Here is a 17,844-nt window from a genome sequence, read left to right on the forward strand (position 1 = left end):
AGTAAGACCTGGGAGGAACATTTGGGACATGTTCATAACGTCCTACAAGCCCTTGATAAGGCAGGGTTGCATGTTAACGCAAAAAAGTCCCGAGCAGCCTTCCCCAAGGTGAGGTACCTAGGATTTCTACTCGGTGAGGGTGTTATAGCTCCCCAAGAAGAGAAAATAAAGGCGATCAGGCAGACCCCCTTTCCGTCCTCCAAAAGGGATTTGAGAGGATTCCTAGGCCTTATAGGCTACTACAGACGCTTCATTGAGAACTTTGCTGCTAAAGCCAGTCCCTTGACAGACCTCCTTAGTAAAGCGTCCAAGCCTTCACAGTTGTTGCGACCATCAGAGGAGGCTAGGGAGGCGTTTGAGGTCCTCAAAGAGGCGATCACTTCAAATCCCGTGTTGGTACCACCTGACTTCACCAAAGAGTTCTCACTTGCTACTGATGCCTCTGAGGTGGGGATTGGTGCTGTTCTGTCCCAAGAAGGGGAAGACGGTATGGAACACCCGGTGTTATTCCTAAGTCGCAAGCTGCACCCCAGGGAGCGGAAATACCCTACAATTGAACGAGAATGTTTGGCTATTAGGTGGGCCGTAGATAAATTAAGGTATTATCTGGAAGGTCGTCCCTTTGTGCTCTATACAGACCATGCGCCTTTACAATGGATGCAGCGGAATATGTCCCTCAATCCTAGGGTTCTCAGGTGGTCCTTGTTTTTGCAGCCCTTCTCTTTTGTAATCAAACATCGCAAGGGGAGGGACAATGCTAACGCTGACTTTTTGTCTCGATCGCCCCTTCTCCCCGATCGGGAGAATCCAGGGGGGGAGGTGTGTAACGAGGTGACCGGGACTGTACCTAACACTGAGGGCGAAGAAGTGGCATGGTGGCAAGTAAATGATGAGGATGTCGTTAACCCTTCTTCACAGGACGATTCCTTTTCCTGGCACAGCCCGTCGCAAGAAATACAACGCGGCCCCTTTAACTGGACCACGGATCAGGAAGCCGGAACTGCCCATCGTGACGTGGCCTTCGCGGCATTGGTTAAAGCCCCGGAACCCTGGAGATCGGCGTGTGACGTCACCGACTGGGAAGTAGGAGCCGGAGAAGACGAGGTACACACCACGCCAGGACGAGAAGCAGACGAGGTACACGCCACGCCAGGACGAGAAGCAGACGAGGTCCACGCCACGCCAGGACGAGAAGCAGACGAGGTCCACGCCACGCCAGGACGAGAAGCAGACGAGGTACCCTCCACGCCGGGACGAGAAGCCGACAAGGACGGGAGCGAGGCCCCGACTGAAGCAGACGAGCCAGGAGGCCAACGAGACCACGCAGCGCCGTGCCACACGCCCACGGGAGGTGTGTGGCTACGACAGGTACGGGAGAGAGTCTCGAACTGGGTGGGAAGGCGGGGACCGGTGCCTGCGTTAAAGAGCCTTACGAAACCCTAGACCACAGCACTACCCTTTTCCCTGTTAATACCCTCCCTCACTGATTACTCACGTAAACGCAAATTTACTTAAAAGCACTTGAAGGTGTCCCTCACTCCCTTGGTACCCTTGGCAGTATTGTAGAAGACGTGACAGTAAAATTGGTCCTTTTCTCTCTTTATTTCCGGGAACAACTACTGAGAGAGGTCACTCGGAAGGGAGCCCTAACCTGACACCAGCAGTGGGAGAGGAAAGGAATATCCCTCGACAGTCAGCACCACGGATCCTGCCGAATTTGCAAGAGAGAGACTAACCTTACGTAAAAAGAAACTGTATGTTAAAATAAAACCCTCCTTACCAAGACATAGTGTTCAGACCATTCCTGACCCGCCGTTACAGGCTGTCAGCGAGGGAGGTTGTCGGAACAGATGGAAACCATTGAGGTAGGCGATAGGAGGCTGGTTGTAGCGGGCGCAGTGGTGTGAGGGGAAGGGTTGAGTAAGCTGGAGCGATGTAGAGTTAGGTGTATCTGGTTGAGGAAGTGGGAAAGGAACTTGAGGTATGATGTGCCGTAGTAGCAAAGTATAGTGGAGTGTAAGGTTTTTTAGTATCTCCGCATTATATATAGGAATAGTAACAGATAGTGGGGTGTGTGAGCGAGGTAAGGGGTCTTGAGTGGGGAGTGTGAGAACGGTAATGTGTTAAGGAGGTGTCTTAAGTAAGCATGCATAGCTACTGTCTACCCATATGTGGAGTCAGAGCAGCGCTGGGGTGGATTGGAAAACTTTGATGATTTACCCTAAAAATATCTATGAAGTGCAGTTATCCGGCAGTGCTCCTTGATAATATATCACATACACATTTCAGAAGCTGACTTGAGTCTGGGCAGCAGGGAGGCAGCTTTACTCCCAGCAGACCCTGTCAACAGCACTTTGACAAATCTACTCCAATCTCGGCAAACGCCTGTGCCTGATCAGGCAATTAATTTTCAAATTAGGCTGCAGCGGGGTTGCATTTTGGATGATATGAACGGGGAACACTCCTTTTTACCAAGCTACTTTAGTGCGACTTTCTTTTATTTTTGTTTTTATTGGCTAGTTTAAGTTCAGTACGTTCTGTTTTTGTGGACCAGTAGTTTAATACACTGAATTTATAGGTATGGTAAATAAATACAGTGAAAGAGGTTGGAGTTAAACCAAAAAGCAGTGAAATAATAAAAACGAGGTTGGATTTAAAACAGAGACTGAATCAATATTGTCATGAAAAGAAATGTCACATTGTGTGTGTGTGTGGGGTGGAAGAACGGTGTTGGGGGGTGTCACACACGTAGTATTAAGCTACCGAGAATGTACTGGAGCACTATACAGAAGAGATACTTGTGCCTCAGTGCCCAATGATTCCCGTTAGATGTTGAAACTTCTTGAATAAGTGACCTACAACCGTTGAACTGTAAACTCTACTTTCATCTGAACCCGAAGATCCTACAGTGGTCGCCAGTGTGAATTACTACAAACAATTACCAAATCACTTCTTTCGAAGCATGTAGGCAAAAGATTGCAATTGTGATCCTTTTAGCACTGACTCGCGTGAGATACCCCTCTCTGCGTGTCCTTTTACACACCACGGGTTACTGTGGCTCCTTCATGAATGATCACGGTGTGACTGTGTGTTGCATTCAGTAAAATAAAGATGATGGGTCCTCGTTGTAATGATCAAGTAGTATATTTATTCTTAGGATTAGATGGTCAGGTACAGCAATAAAGAAGACATGTAGTCTGGTAAGAAACCCCACCGGGAGGAGATAACCTCCTGCTCAGCCTCCAGGTAACTGATAAATCCCTCGAACAGCAACAGGTAGAATCACGGATGACATCACAGAGACATGACATAGACAAGCAGACACTAACACTAAGGAGGGGCAAAGAGAGAGGAAGAGCAGGATGTAACACTGTGGTTACGCTATGTTTGTCACCAGGAATGGTGCTCCGCTGGGTATTATCAGTGCACACTATTGTAATACCTCAAACTTACAAGGTAACACACCAGCCTTGTGTTTCACCATGCAGAGAAAATACTTTTAAGGCTGGAAAAAGGTCTCAGTTTCCCTTCAGCGCACTTTGAAAATTCTGAATTTGTCACACAACTTCAAAGTTGTTGTTTTTGCTACTGCAGTGGGAAATTTGAAAATGTTTTGCAAGAGAAAATCACAGCGTGAACTTTCTTCTGACAAAACGTTTGGCAAATGTGTGTACATTAGGCCTGGGAGGTAAATTCTGTTCCGCTCGCGAAATTAGCGGAATTTGGGTAATTTCACGTTCCACGGAGAACGCCAAATTTCCAAAAATTCAGCAATCTGCAGGTTTGCAGAATTTTTTTCTTGTTTGCGCTTTCAAAATACGTGTTCGCAAGATATTTCTCCCTGACCACGCAAACAGCGTACGCGAACAAGAAAAAAGCATTGTGAACGGGCAGATCACGTAATTCCGCATGTTTGCGGAACGTTTGCGTGCTGGCTGAGATTTTCTACCGTTTTGCGGAGCTTTGCCTAGAGCGACTACGCAAATTCCGCCCACCCCTACTGCACATAGATCAAAAACTTGAGTGTTGATTTACAAAATAATTTGAGCCTGTGAAATAGTTCTTCATTAGTTCTAGCTCCTATATATATATATTCAGCCAAAGTTCCTTGTGTTGCACCGCCACTGCTCCACACTAAAGGGCGCATCACCTTGCCGGACAACACAAGAAAGGTCCATTTACTTATCTCCGTTAACCTTTCGTAAAAAGGATGACAACGCTATGTGAAGATGCGCTAATATGTTTATTTGCCGGCCACCACTGGACGCATTTCGACTGCCCTGCAGCATAGTGGAGTTTCACTGCTGACCTTTTTTTTCAAGCAGGGAGAAACTTGGCAGATTTTCAGACAGTCTGGGGAAGTACCTTGCTTAAGTGAGGAGTTCACCAAAGTGACCTGGCATGCAACAGACGCTTGTCAAGCTCCTTGCTGATGGTTCCAAGTACTGCGATGCGGAAGCGGTTTGAAGGCTAACCGTGGCAATAGTATCATGAAGCTCTGTTGTCAGGTTGATGGCACATTGCAGAATAAATTGTGGCCGCAAGAGATTAACAGACTTTGGGGAATGTGAACCCTGAATGGAGTTAATTTTCCCATCAAAGAAGTTCTTATACATTTGGGTCCTAGAGCATAAACTGTGTCGCTGGGAGTGGGGTTGTTTTACCGTTGATCACTTTGAAAATATATTTTGGGTAATTCTTGGCAGTGTCAGAAGTGATTTGATGTGTGACGTTTTAGCTCTGAAAATGTGAGATTTATAGCTTCTTCAGGCAGTTTATTTATTTTATTTATTTATTTTTGAAACTTGTAGAGCGCAACAAATGCCCTTGGGCGTCTCGGCGCTATGAACTGAGCAGGATCAAGAGCTAGCTGAAGGATAGATGACCATAATACACTTCAGCTTACAGGAGAGCAACCGCTTATTGGTTAAACAGCCAAGTTTTTATCAACTTGTGGAAATGCAGTAATGTCTGGCATGAACGGATCTGTGGGGGCAAAGCGTTCCAAAGTCTGGCCGCTGTACCTACGAAACGCCGATTAAATCAGATTAGAGGAGGAGGGTGATTGTCTGTAGTTTCTTTTCAAGTTCTCCTATCCCTTTTTAGGTCTCGCCTTTTCCAATCCGAAGGAATGGGAAATGGCGAGAATTCAAGTGCTCAAAAAGCTAGTCAAACCAAGGGCTTTTTGCTGCGGTTTTCTTTGAGTTCACGTGAATCACGTGACCAAACAAGCACGCGCATCAGCCTCCCTCCCTCCCTCCTAATTGCATTTTTTCACGGCCGCCACCACATCAAAGGGCTTTTCCCAGCGTGCGGTCTGCGGCTTCTCCTCCCCTAATTATTCATGGCTGGCCGGTGGCCGGCCGTACTTTCAGTTTCCCGGCCGCTCTTGTTGTTTTAAATGATTCATTTTAATGTACTCCTAGTGTAACTGTGTCTTGCATGCCTCAGTGCTCATTTCTCCTTCAGCTTGGTACTCATTTCAGTGTAAACATGGGGAAGGGACATTTTACATGACTACAACGCAGTTACATACAGTCTCGCCTTGCCCATAAAGTTGTAATTGTACAAAAAGGAAGAGAAAATACCCTTGAACGCCACATGTGTTCATTAAGCAATTGTGTGTTGCTGAATTGTTGGTTTAAACATGTTTACAGTTTGGAAAATAATGCAAGGTTATATGATGTTAGGAGCGACCTTCAGCTGAATCCTTCTGCGCTACTTCTTTCTTCTACCGGTTTATCGTCAATGTGATTGACGTTGTGACTGGACTTTTCTGGCAGTGCAGGCTTTTTTTTGGAGTTCACAGGTCACTTAGCTTTGTACACTGCCTATTATCAGTATTCTTGTCTTCTTGCTACAAACCTTTATACCGTTTTCGCACATGGATATTTTAATTCTTTTTGGCTGCTGGTGACTTTGTTTAAATTTAATGTTTATTGTTTTATTTATGTATTTATGAAGATACACTTGACAATATTAATCTGCTAGGTAGAGTAGTACTCGATCACATCTGAATACTTACACGAGCCTCATGCGCAGCCACTTCAGACATAGAGCTTCCAGAGCAATAGTAGAATGTATTATCTGGCCAGCTAATATATACGTTGTGGAGATTCTATATGTTGCAGGCAGTCTAGATAGAAAGCATTGATTGTGAGACCCATATTAACACTACTCTTATCTCTTACCTTGGTCTCGCCTTCTTCGCCAGTGTCAGGAGCCTAATGTTTTCTTAGACGGGGGTCGTATATTGTATTTGCAAACCTGGAAATGTAGTAGCTCCACCCACATCCACCGTCACCCTACATACCCATTCCACACCCTACTTGCCCTGCGAGGCCGAAAGTTCTGTGGAAATGTTAGATGGATGGAAATGTAGACACTCACATGAGGTCAGACCTACATCTGAGAGCAAAGCCCTGGCCTTTAATTGAACGGCTTCCGTTGGGATTTTAGTGGCCTGAATGTGCTGGCATGGAATCCGAGGTTCATTAAATGCCACCGGGATTATCTGCCACTCGCCTTCTCAGTGATATTTAACCATTTTTCTAAAGACACATTCAAAATTGGCAGGGTGTTGTTTCCTTCCTCACTGTGGTGATCTTTTAACACTAAAAAACCAGACTACCTTACTCCTGCGGCAGTAATCTTCCATTTGTAACTTGGGTATTCGTTTTTTTATTTTTGTGCCGTGAAATTTGCAAATTAATTTTTTTACCCTGGAGAAGAGAAATTCATGAGCATCAGATAGTCAAAGTAGGACCGTAATGGAGCAGATGTTCAGACTCCAATTAAATGTGACTTTTTATTAAGTATTTAGACATGAGGCTATCACACAGCTTACCAATGCATTTCGTTTATGTCTACAAAATCAGAAGTTCAAGTTGTGGTGTTCTACTTGCATTTGTATTTAGAAGTTTTATAGTAAGCGTGTGTGTTCATAAAGCAGACTTTGCTTTCAGTTATACGACAAGCAGGATGGGCCAGTAAAAACAATAATTCATCCCACTTTCCCTAACAGTTCCTGCCCCCTTTACATTTTCCATATTCACCAACTGCAAACAACATCTGTCCTTATCCCTCCATGAGGCTCCTCTGTCGTTTCTTCTGGTCCCCTCTGCCTTCTCCGGCCTTGGCAGGCTTGCTCATCCATCCACCAAGCCTGCCCTTCCTCCATTCACTCCATGCCTTTTAACTTTCCCTTGGACTCTTCTCTCATACCCCAAACCCCATCTAACCGCTTGTTCTATTTTGCCACTATTTTATCTACTTCGGACCATTGCCATTATAAATTACAATCACTTTTATTTAAGTATTAATTATTTTAAAAAATTAAAAGCCATTATTATTTGTAATATCAATGCATCTAAGTCACGTCAATACAAACCATGTGGCATTACAAATGCTATAAGTGTCACATTTGCTAAAGTTAAAAGTATTGGCATTGTAAATCACAAAACATAAATATAAAATGTCATTTACAAAACCAATAGCTCCAACTTTCCTACTGCGAGACCTATTGGCAACGCCAGTGCTTGTTTATCATAAAGATCTTTTGAGAACCAGGGAGATGAGGGTTTTGTTCTTTTGATTTTACTCTTCAGCAGAGTAAATTCATCAGTCTGGTCCTCCATGCAACTGTTGTATTCATTGGCCCCGCCAGGCCTCTGTCCATGGTGTCGTAAAACAACATAGTTGCTTTTTTTGGTTGGCCTGAGCCTTGCCTCTCGGCTGTAACCAGGGAAAGAATTTCAATAAATTAACCCTTCAAATTGTTTTTTTTGTTTCAAGTGGGACATGTGTACTTACCTTTCCTACCTTTGATAAGTTGTTTCCTGTCCTCTCAAATACTTGGAAGAATTGGCCTCGCGTTGCCCCTTCGTACCAGCTCCTTCCTTCTTAGAATCTTGGATTTTCCGCCTTTGGCTTTTCAATAAGTAGCCGTAAGGTCGTTGACCCCTGTTGGTGCCTTGTGCTCATCGAATGTGCCCATAGCCTTACCAGCTGTGCCGGTTGTTGCTGGTGTCTGGGTGCCTTGTGTCTTTCTCGCACCCCGATGCAGTACTGGAAGCCAGAGGTTGCAGTAGCCCAGCAGTGGATGAAGCGTTCATTCGCTCCTGTCCCTATCCTGTGTCGGATGTTCCCAAAGAGGGGGATATAGCCTGGAGAGCTGGGATGATAGGGGGGCACTGTGCACATTGCTTGTTTATTATTGCCGTTCTTGTACTGGTACTTTGTGCTGTACCTTCCCTTGGGTCTCTTGGCTAGAATGCCTTTAGCTAGGGCTGAGTCCCTCTGGCTGCTCTACTCGCGCGTGACCAGGGTTGCTAAGGATGTGATGCTAATATTAGTTTACCTGCTCAGCAGGTGGGGCCCCTCTTTCCCTGGCACCTGTGCTTGTGGCTGGAATCCTGGCAATGCCTTGCCACTATCCTCAAATACTCTCAACCCCTTGCAGCTTCCCCTCTTCACATCCCCTGCTTCATTGTTACTCTCTCCATTAATGTTCTAACTCCCTCATTGCTAGTACTTGGGGTACGACCCTGGTTAATCCGTTCCTGCTCTACTTGGCCACCCGCTGGCATTAACTGTGGATGTGGTCTAGTGGCTGGAGTGGTCAACCTCGAAGCTGGGTAACCGGGTTCGAGTCTCGGCAGGGGCGCTCAACATCTGTGATTCTGGGCAAATCACTTCATCTCCCCGTGCCTAGCAAAAAATAAATGAATATGTCCGTCTGTAATGCAACTGGTGCTCATGTAAAGCGCTCTGATACCCTCGATTTGAGTTTGCGATGTGTAAAACTGTGGGGACAACACCCTGTGTACTGCACCCAGCCTCTTCTTGTGAACTGTGTTTGCTAGTGACTGGCACCGGTAGCACTTGACCCTGGTCCGCCAATGGGGTTGGCTACTGTTCTTTATCGTTTACACCTGTGCGCTGTGCCTTTTTTCGTATTTTAAAAAAAAAAGAATTTACGCTTTGGGGACTGTTCTTTTGTGCCCTCGGAGAACCATGGGCACTCTACAGTCTCAACCTCAGGGTTGCTATCCAGTCTAAACTGATCCTCACCTTCCCCAAGCCTCACGAGCATGTGTTTAAGTAACTGTGCAAGCTGCGGGAAGGGTAGCTAGGGTGTTCCCTGATTTTCCTTTAAACCTTCTAGTTGTGCTACCCGGCCCCACGTATTTTGCATCTCAAGACTCACCGCTTTGGCAACCTTTCCCGTCCTTGGGCATTCAGGCCGACCCCTGGGTGTTCTTGTTACCGATTATTACTCCTGCCTTCATTGTGCTAACCTGGGAGGTTCTTAACTATAACACCCACAGACCTTTTTCCTCTGGTGTGGGTGGATGGGCCAGCTTTCAGGAACAGTCAGACCTTCTCCCTGTTCCTTGCCTTTTGCCCGCGCCAGCTCAACTGCAGCTGTTCCTTATTGGTCCATTTAAAAGGCACGGCCCAATGCAGTGAGTGGGATTTTGCGCCCCTTCTTGGGGTAGGCTGGCCTTTTGGGGGCCCACTCACCTCCACCCAACTTGCTTAGGTTGGCCATTATGCCCTCCAGCGCACTGGGCTCGGTCTTCGAAGGCAGGCTGCACCGCCTACACCTTTCTGATCCCTTTTCCCCCAGACATCGCTGCCCACTGAATAAGATCTTATCTCACCTTGCTGAAAGACTTAAATAGCTCAGGTGAGATTCAAACTCCTGGAATCAATGCAGCGTTCACCCCACAGATGCAAACCCGCCGCAATCCTCACCTCCATAACATTGCACCTCATGATGTCGGAACCCGGGGCGCTGGCGCCACTCAGGCTGCATGAGGGAGGGAAGGGAAGGTCACATCAGGCCAAGGGAAGCACTCTCCCAGAAGGTGTGCAGACGAAGGACTCCACACCAAAGTGTGGGTCTCTCCTCAGAAAGGACCATTACCAAATGAATATTATGTTGCGGCTTCCGGGGCGATTCGTGGGGAAGAAAGGTTTGCTTCAAGGAGGCCTGGCCTCATGAAAACTCCACTTCCTGCAATAATGGCCAGCTGTGACATCACATATCTTGGGACACACTTCTGCCTACATGAGTCTGGTGCCCCCACACTACCAGAAGTGGCCCTCGGGTACAGGAAGGAACCGTCTGTCCATGGACCCCAGAAGCACCATGGCCCCAGGCCTTGAGGTGGCTGAAGAGTAAGGGTAGGAGTGGGTGACTGGCAAGGATACATCGCACTCCCAGTCCTATCTCACTTTCCCCAATGTGGGGGTACAGTCTTTTACAGAGTCAATAAATGTGTGCAGAATAAAAGTTGCATGCTGTAAGGGGGGTGGCATCTTAGGGAGCTCACACTGCCCCCCTTCATCACTGTTTCTTCTGCTTAATGCCCGCAACCAACATTTGCAAAGTGTAAGATGTCTGTCACTTTGCGACTAACTGCTGCCTGCATTAACAGGTTGTTACATCCTTGGTCTGTGGCTTTGTTTGAAGTCGCAAAACTTTCCCTTCCACCTTTCTGATTCCCATGGAGTCACCAACTGTACTGTGCAAGTTAGACATTTCTGACTCGCGCTGTACATTTGCACATAGCGACTCTGTTTATTGTGTGTGCAAATTTGCGAATCGTAGACTTTCCAAAAACGTGTCTACATTTGCCCAGTTTTTTTTAGTAAGACACTGATATGCAACCTTGATCTGTTGAATGCAGGACCAATAATGTGCTGATATCATTTATTATGACATTCATTTTGTGAATTGTTGTTTATTTTAGTATCTCAAATAATGTTTTCTCATTTGTTTTCCCTCCATTCTCTCCTTCCCTGACCCATAGAGTTACAGTTCTGTCCATGAGGTCCTGGTGTCCTTCGGAAGAAGGGTCCTGTGCTATCCACTCTGCAGACACTTCAGCCTTGTGCTGAAAGCTGTGGCAGACACAAGCGTCCTCTTGCATATGGGTGAGTTCACCTTCCACTAAACGTTTCAAGCCTCGTCTATCGAATATGAAGACTTCAGTGCTTTACTGCGTCTGTTCCTTCGTCTGCCTTTCTTACACATCGGATAGTGTTAATGATAGCTCTGCAAGGTACACTTCTTTTTACTGAAGGGTAAAGATTGCTGTGTGTAAATAGGTTTGCGTCCTGATAGATGCTCTTAACCAGATTCATCGCCTTAGTACCCCCCTACCCTCCCCCCCTCTTGGTTTACAGACCCTCTCAGTGTCTACCTCTTGTGCCTCAGATGCACACATAATGTGAAGCCTTTCGAATAAATGCTCCCTAATACATCCGAAAGCCATCAGGGAGCAGGACACGAAGTTGTATGTTCCCAAGCACAAGACATAAGGCTGGTTGCGCTCCAAGCGTCCGGAACCAAGTCCTGGTCCAAGTTGCCACCTTGTGTAGTTCCAAGGCAAAGTCAAAAGAAAGGTCTCGAGGCAAGTATACAAGGTCCAGATGAGATACTACACAACACCCCTCCCCTTCTGTCGATGCAGGGCACGGTTGCTTAGTCGGCGCCCCAAGGGCCTGACTCCTGGTTAGTTGTATGGCTCTGGTCCCATTCCCCAGCTCGAGCCAATGCACCCCAAATATTCCAGCCCATCATCAACTCTGCAGCAGGGGAGGCCTTCAAGGAGGCTGTGGGGCAGCTTTTTGTATGATTCCAGGTGTTTTGGGGGCCCCAAGCCAGACTTCTCCACCACCATAGACTATCCTGGCAGTGAGCAAACACATTGGGACACTGTCCGGCTCCCTTCCCTGTTGTCACCAGACTGGATGGTTCAGCTCTGGAGGACTGGGCACAGTGCGGCCTAGTGCAAAGACCGTCTGGTTGATCTGCGACAGGAAAAGCTTCACGACAGACTACTGTTGCTGGCCTAGCAAAGTGTTACGTGGGCACCGTGAAAGGTTATTTGACCTTTTTTTTGCATTATCCTGATCAGGGCTCATTATTTAGGTGACCTGTTGTGATGCATTTACTGAAAGTGCGTACGTATGTTTATTTGTGAACTTTTGTTCTGCTTAAGTGGAGCTATTATATGTTACTTGCGTTCCTTGAGGGAGAAATATGTGTTAAAATGACAAGATAGCAAAATAATAAAGCCACAGAACTTGCAGCACAAGGCTGCATCATCTGCCTTTTCTTGCTGCATATGTTAGTGAATACTACCACATAATTTGTCCGTCCATTGCCTCATAATTTCAGTGCCCGGATTGGCTTAGATGTATGAATATATTTAAGTTGAATAGAAATATTAAAAATATCTATTGCAATATTTAAAGCACCGAACTGAGTTACATAAACGATTAAAACCATGCTAAACATATAAAACATTCAATATATAAACATCCTGTTTACTTTTATCAAAAGGCAGCGGTAAGTAAGATCTAAAAATGTGGTCAGCTTCCTAATTAATTGGCAATTGTTTGGTAAAAAGCAACACATAATAGCTTCCCTAATTGTCCTGAAATTAGCAATAACAAATGCGGACTTTCGGTTTATTTTTCCGCCAGACCCATAGTGCAGGACATAGACATATCACCTGTTCAATAGATTCCGCCTTGTAATCACAAGAGACAAAGTGTCCTTGAAGGTAAGTAGTTTGTATTCCTCGAGGCTTTAAATTACTACATTGGAATAAACAAGGGATGAAATCTTGAATATTCAAGTCTACGTCCAGGTTGTAGATTGTAGGCTAAATATTCCTGTTTTAAGCAGGTATGTCTCGCCAGTGTATCGAGTGCAGGCCTATACTTGTCTAAAGTTGTCCTGTCACCTAGCCTACTGTTAATTCTCACAATCTATTTTGATAAGCCCTTGCTCTCAGGTCGAGGCAATATTGTAAGGTCGAATGGTGGTGGCAGATTGTTCTTGGTAATTACCTAGTTTGCATCTGCAAGGCTCTATTCAGTGGTCTATGCATTTATATTTATTAATTCCTTATATATCAGCAATCTCAGAGAGCTGTCATCAGCCTCAGTACAATATCACATGTAATTTAATATTGCAGCAGAATGAGTTGCAGTTATCGATGTCAAAGATCATTCGAGCCTTAATTTGCGATGAGGAGTAGATGAATATAGGTTCAGAAAAAATATAATTTATTTTGTGTAAATTGTATTCAGGGCATTTATTATCTTTTCCTGAAATGCTATTGAACTGTATAATAAAGAAGGTGGCTCCGATTCACAAAAGTAATCTGAGACATAATCCTAACTTTACGACTTTCGGTATTCACAAAAGTCATTTAGGAGTAGTAAAGTTAGGATGTTGTCTTAAGTTTTGGTCGTAAGATAAAATTCTAACTTATCCCGCCAACACACACAATATAACACACCACTAGAGTCCACACCATGCACTGCTCCATGTCACTGCACTAAGCAGAACGTAGACACCAAGTTTGCATTACGCAGCGCATCAGCCACACTGCTCTACAACATACCTTAAAATCATTGTCAAAGCCAATAGCTCTCGCTAAACACTTATAAGGTCCCTAAGGCGAGACCTCTTGGCTATGCCAATGCTTGTTGGAAGTGAGAAGTCAGGAAGTTTGGATGCCCCCTGGTCCATTTCATAAGCAGACGACACACAGTTTTTGTTTATCTGTTGTAAGGGAAAGGAGATTGCTGTTGAGGTGGTAAAAAAATGCCTCTCATCTGTGTTTCAGTGGATGACCACCAATCAGTTGAAATGCAATATCGCCAAGACAGAAATACTATTCTTCTGTGCTATCTCATCAGAGTTATGGCAGAACTTCTGGCCGAAATATGACCCACCCCCTGGCCCTCAACAGGATATAGTTAAAAATCTGAGCATTAAATTTGGTGGGGCCCTTTCTTTGCAACCACAGATTCTATTGGTGGTTCGCTCTTGCGTTGGGATGTTACGTACTTTCAAAAAGTTTCTTCCTTAACCCTCTTTTTCTGTTAAATAACAGTCATTTAGGCGTTGATAGCTTCCAGGCTGGACTATGGAAATGCCTTATACTTGGGTCTCCCAGATTACCTTCTTAACAGACTTCAACTGGTCCAGAATTCGGCACCCCGAACTCTCCTGAACCTCCCCTCAGGATCTCATACTTCCCCTCACTTGAAGGCTTTTCATTGGTTCAGATAAAAAAGGATTCTTTTTAAAACATAAGTTCGTGTCCATAAAGGCCTGCTCTCCACTGGGGTAGGCTGTCTCCGGGAAAGGATTATCGAACCAGGTTAACAGGAATAAGTTATTACTGTGAAGTCCTCTGATACCCAAATGGGTCATGTTTGTGCTATATAAAACACTGAATAAATAAATAAATTGATTAAAGCGTATGCTCCTTCGAGAAATCTCCGATCTTCCACCTGTCGGCTGGCCAGAACCCCAAGATATGTCTAGCGAGAATTGGAGGCGGGTCTTTCTCCCATCTTGGGCCGGTATTCTAGAATAAACTTCCTTTCGAGTTGCGTTCAACAGCTGAGACAGCGTTTTTAAAGAAAAAATTTAAAACCCGGCTGTTTCAACAGAGTAAGACTACTGTCTGCTTGCAGGTCGCCTTGAGACCAGCGCCGGAACACTCCGTGGAGTATCTGTGCACTCAACAAATCTCATTTCATCATCATCTTCATTAAATATTTTGATTTGGTTTTTATTAAACTGTGATTCAAATGGGTGCCCTTAGATTCTTTTAGTCTATTTTTTTTTTTTTTTTTAGATTTGTCTCATTAATCTTTTTAAATGCCGCTTCCTGATGTACGGTTGAAACTCCTCCTTGGGCTCCCTAATAAAAGATCAGTTGGAGCTTTTGTCCCCGGCTCGTCTCTTTTCATCTCTAGTTCATCCGTTTGTCCTACTAAATGAGAATTTATGTTCAAGTGGCTGCTTGACGCATTAGTTTGTCTTCGTGAGTGATCATTGGAATCTCTGCTAATATTTTCTTCTGTGGTTCGAGATCAAGTTAACGCACTGATCTTGTCCCAGGCTTTGTGAGCCTGTGCCTTCAGGATGGCAGACTTCACTAGATGTAACTTCTCAGGTAAAAGTTGCAATAAATTGACATTGTCACCCAGTCTGGCAAGATTAGTTGGATGAAGTTTTATCTTTTCAGGAACCTTCTGACTCTTCAAGAGAATTTTCTGGAGACTGTACGTTTCTTAGTTCAGTTTTAAAATCTTTAAATAAGGCTGTTTGCTCTCAGAAGGAGGGTGATTTTCTATAGTGCCGGTCATCTTTGCGAGAGTCGTGATTGCTCCCTTTGCTTGCAGTACCGGGTGGACTGGTGGTGTTGAGACATCACTACTACCATTTTGGTTCTTGGGCTCAATTGGTTGCAAGATTGAGGACTGGACTGCAAATCTACAAGTGGCTGATCTTTTATGGCAGCTAATACCAATACCAAGTCCGAATCATCCAAGGCGCTCAGGAGGAAACCTGACTTGAGTTGGTGATGCGCAGGCTTGAGCTAAAGTAACGCACTCTGTGTTGGTAGATCCTGGCTGGTTGGACTATTCCCCTTCTGACGTCTAACTTTAATGTTTGCATTGTTGGTCTGGGAGTGAATGTTTGAGCCGAGTCTGAGCCCTAACCTGCCCAGTTTATGTTGCTCGTTTGTTGATCTCTCCAGCATACCAGCTGGCTTGGCTTTTTATTTATTTTTTTGCAGATTTTTGTGTGATCTTGTTTCCGTAATTAAATCTAAACGAGGCAGAGAAAAAGTTAACAGAAGGTCAGGACTGCATAGACAAATGCTCAAGAAGAAATCATTTGGAAGGTTCAATCGAGGGCCTGAATGTAAATCGAATGTCAAGTGTCAAAGGTTACTCCCATTGCTTCCAGACATTACTGGGATTACAGAAAGTACAGGACGTATCAAGCGATGTGGCTTGGTCACCAGCAGATACTTGACAGCCCGGTGATCTCTGGGTGGGCTGCCACCAACATGTGAAACCAGCATTTGCAAAGCATTAGGTCTCGCATCAGTGAAACTTTGCGCTATTGGCGTTGCAAATGCTAATTTGTTTTGTTTTACATATATCCCAGTGGTAGCATAAGTAATAGTAAATTAAATTCCACTCATGAAGGAAAAGGTGCAGTACCATTGGCTGTTGCTAGGGGTTCCTGTGGAGTTGTACAGTGACCTCTAATAGCCACATAAGGTACTGCTGCCTTAGTGGATTCTAAAGAGAAAGATTGCTGCTGAGCTTACATTTTCATTTGTTTTATTGTAAGTGTGATTTTTGTTAGTGTTCGTTTTAAAAATGCATCATTGTTGTTTATTTATTTTTGTTTGTGAAATGAAGCTAAATAAACAACAAGGGTGCATTTTTAAAACGCAAGCTAACAAAAATGTCACTTCCAATAAAACCAAATGGAAACGTATGCTCAGCTGTGATTTATCTGTTTATATTTGCATTAAGGGAGCAGTACTTTACAACTCCACAGGGATACGTAGTAAGAGCCTGTGGTACTGCACCCTTTCCTTAAGACCTTATATGGGCATAGAATTACGCAGTGGCATAAGGAACGAGAGCGAGCATTTTTAGGGGGATTTCGTAACATTTGCGGCACGCCACGCTTTAACTTAATATGCTTACAGCTAAAGCGTGCTGTGCAACAAATGCTATTAAAGAAAATAAATAAATATGACTGGCGGGCGTGCCGCCATGTTCAAAGTGAATAAGATTACAGGGAGCATTAACAAGTGCGAGCATATATTTTTTTAGGATTTTGTAGCCTTTGCGGTATGCCGCGCTTTAACTTTATATGTTTAAAGCTAAAGCACGTTGTGCCGTCAATGCTAGAAAAGTAAGTAAATAGAAAGTAAAGGCGGCTGCCATGTTGAAAGGGAAAGCTGACAATGATGTTAGGTGGCAGCCGCCCTCCTTTTATCTATTTGTTTACTTTTGTAGCAATCGCGGCACGCTGCACTTTAGCTTTGAATGTATGAAGCTAAAGCATGGCGTGCCACGAATGCTAATGGAGTAAATAAATATAAAATAATGTCTTAAAGTCCCTATCCATCAATAAATAACAAGCAGGAGCGAGGAGAAGACAGTTGCAGCCCGAAGACTGGGCGTGTATTTGAAGTGTGGTTCAGGAAGTGGCTGTTGTCCCTACAACTCCTGCTACGGTGAAAAAGTAATGAAGAAAAGAGGGCTGATAAAGTGAAAATAAAACATTCCTGGTAAAGTCACATGTAAGAGGGGCTGTCCTTATGGGAAGTTACAACTGAAGAGAAGGAGGGACTAAAGAGGGAGATGGAGGGACCTTTAAAAAATAAACCAATGAAATATAAACAATTCTAAAAGACACTGAAAGGAGCCAGTAAAATACGTGCGCGGAGCTTAAAGCCCATATCCTACACACAGCATGTCTCTAAGAAACAGAGCAAGCACTGCTTAGACGAGACCTAAAATCGGCAACACAACAGGAGAGCTGACTAGCCAAACAACCCCCCCAGTTCAAGCACTTAACCCTGTGCCCCCCGACCACGCCAGTAACCTGACTGCCTATCTGCACTGCACCATTTACAGTCACAGCTCCTCACCACCCGGAGCACAAAGTCTATTCGCCTGCGCCTCTCTATACACCAAACTGCTCTCCATCTGCAACATGGTGACATCCATCGGTCGGTCAGCTCCCTGGCCTCCCAAGGAATACAGCCAAACACCGCTCATACTGGTCCTACCAGCTGATAACAGAAAAAAACCTTTACAGTTCCGGTGGCGGAAAAAGGCGGATTGGATGTCTGTCAGGTGAGGGCGAGAAACGCTCATTGGGTTGGTTGCCTCCAATGAGCTAAAGCCAAGAGGTATTGGCGAAAGAGGCAGGGTCCGAAGATCTTAAGGCTAGGTCTGAGCTGGGACAGCCGAGTCTGCTGG

General features: G+C 44.9%; 1 protein-coding gene across 1 annotated transcript in view; it reads left to right on the forward strand.

Moving 5' to 3' along the window:
* SHQ1 (SHQ1, H/ACA ribonucleoprotein assembly factor) overlaps positions 1–17,844 on the forward strand; it is a 149,104-nt gene that overhangs the window by 88,758 nt on the left and 42,502 nt on the right. The window contains exon 9 of the mRNA XM_086939579.1: positions 10,821–10,944. Coding sequence (XP_086795705.1) covers positions 10,821–10,944 — 124 coding nt within the window. The remainder of the gene's footprint in view (positions 1–10,820; positions 10,945–17,844) is intronic.

Source organism: Lissotriton vulgaris, chromosome 9, assembly GCF_964263255.1.
Source record: "Lissotriton vulgaris chromosome 9, aLisVul1.2, whole genome shotgun sequence".
NCBI classification, from domain to species: Eukaryota; Metazoa; Chordata; class Amphibia; order Caudata; family Salamandridae; genus Lissotriton; species Lissotriton vulgaris.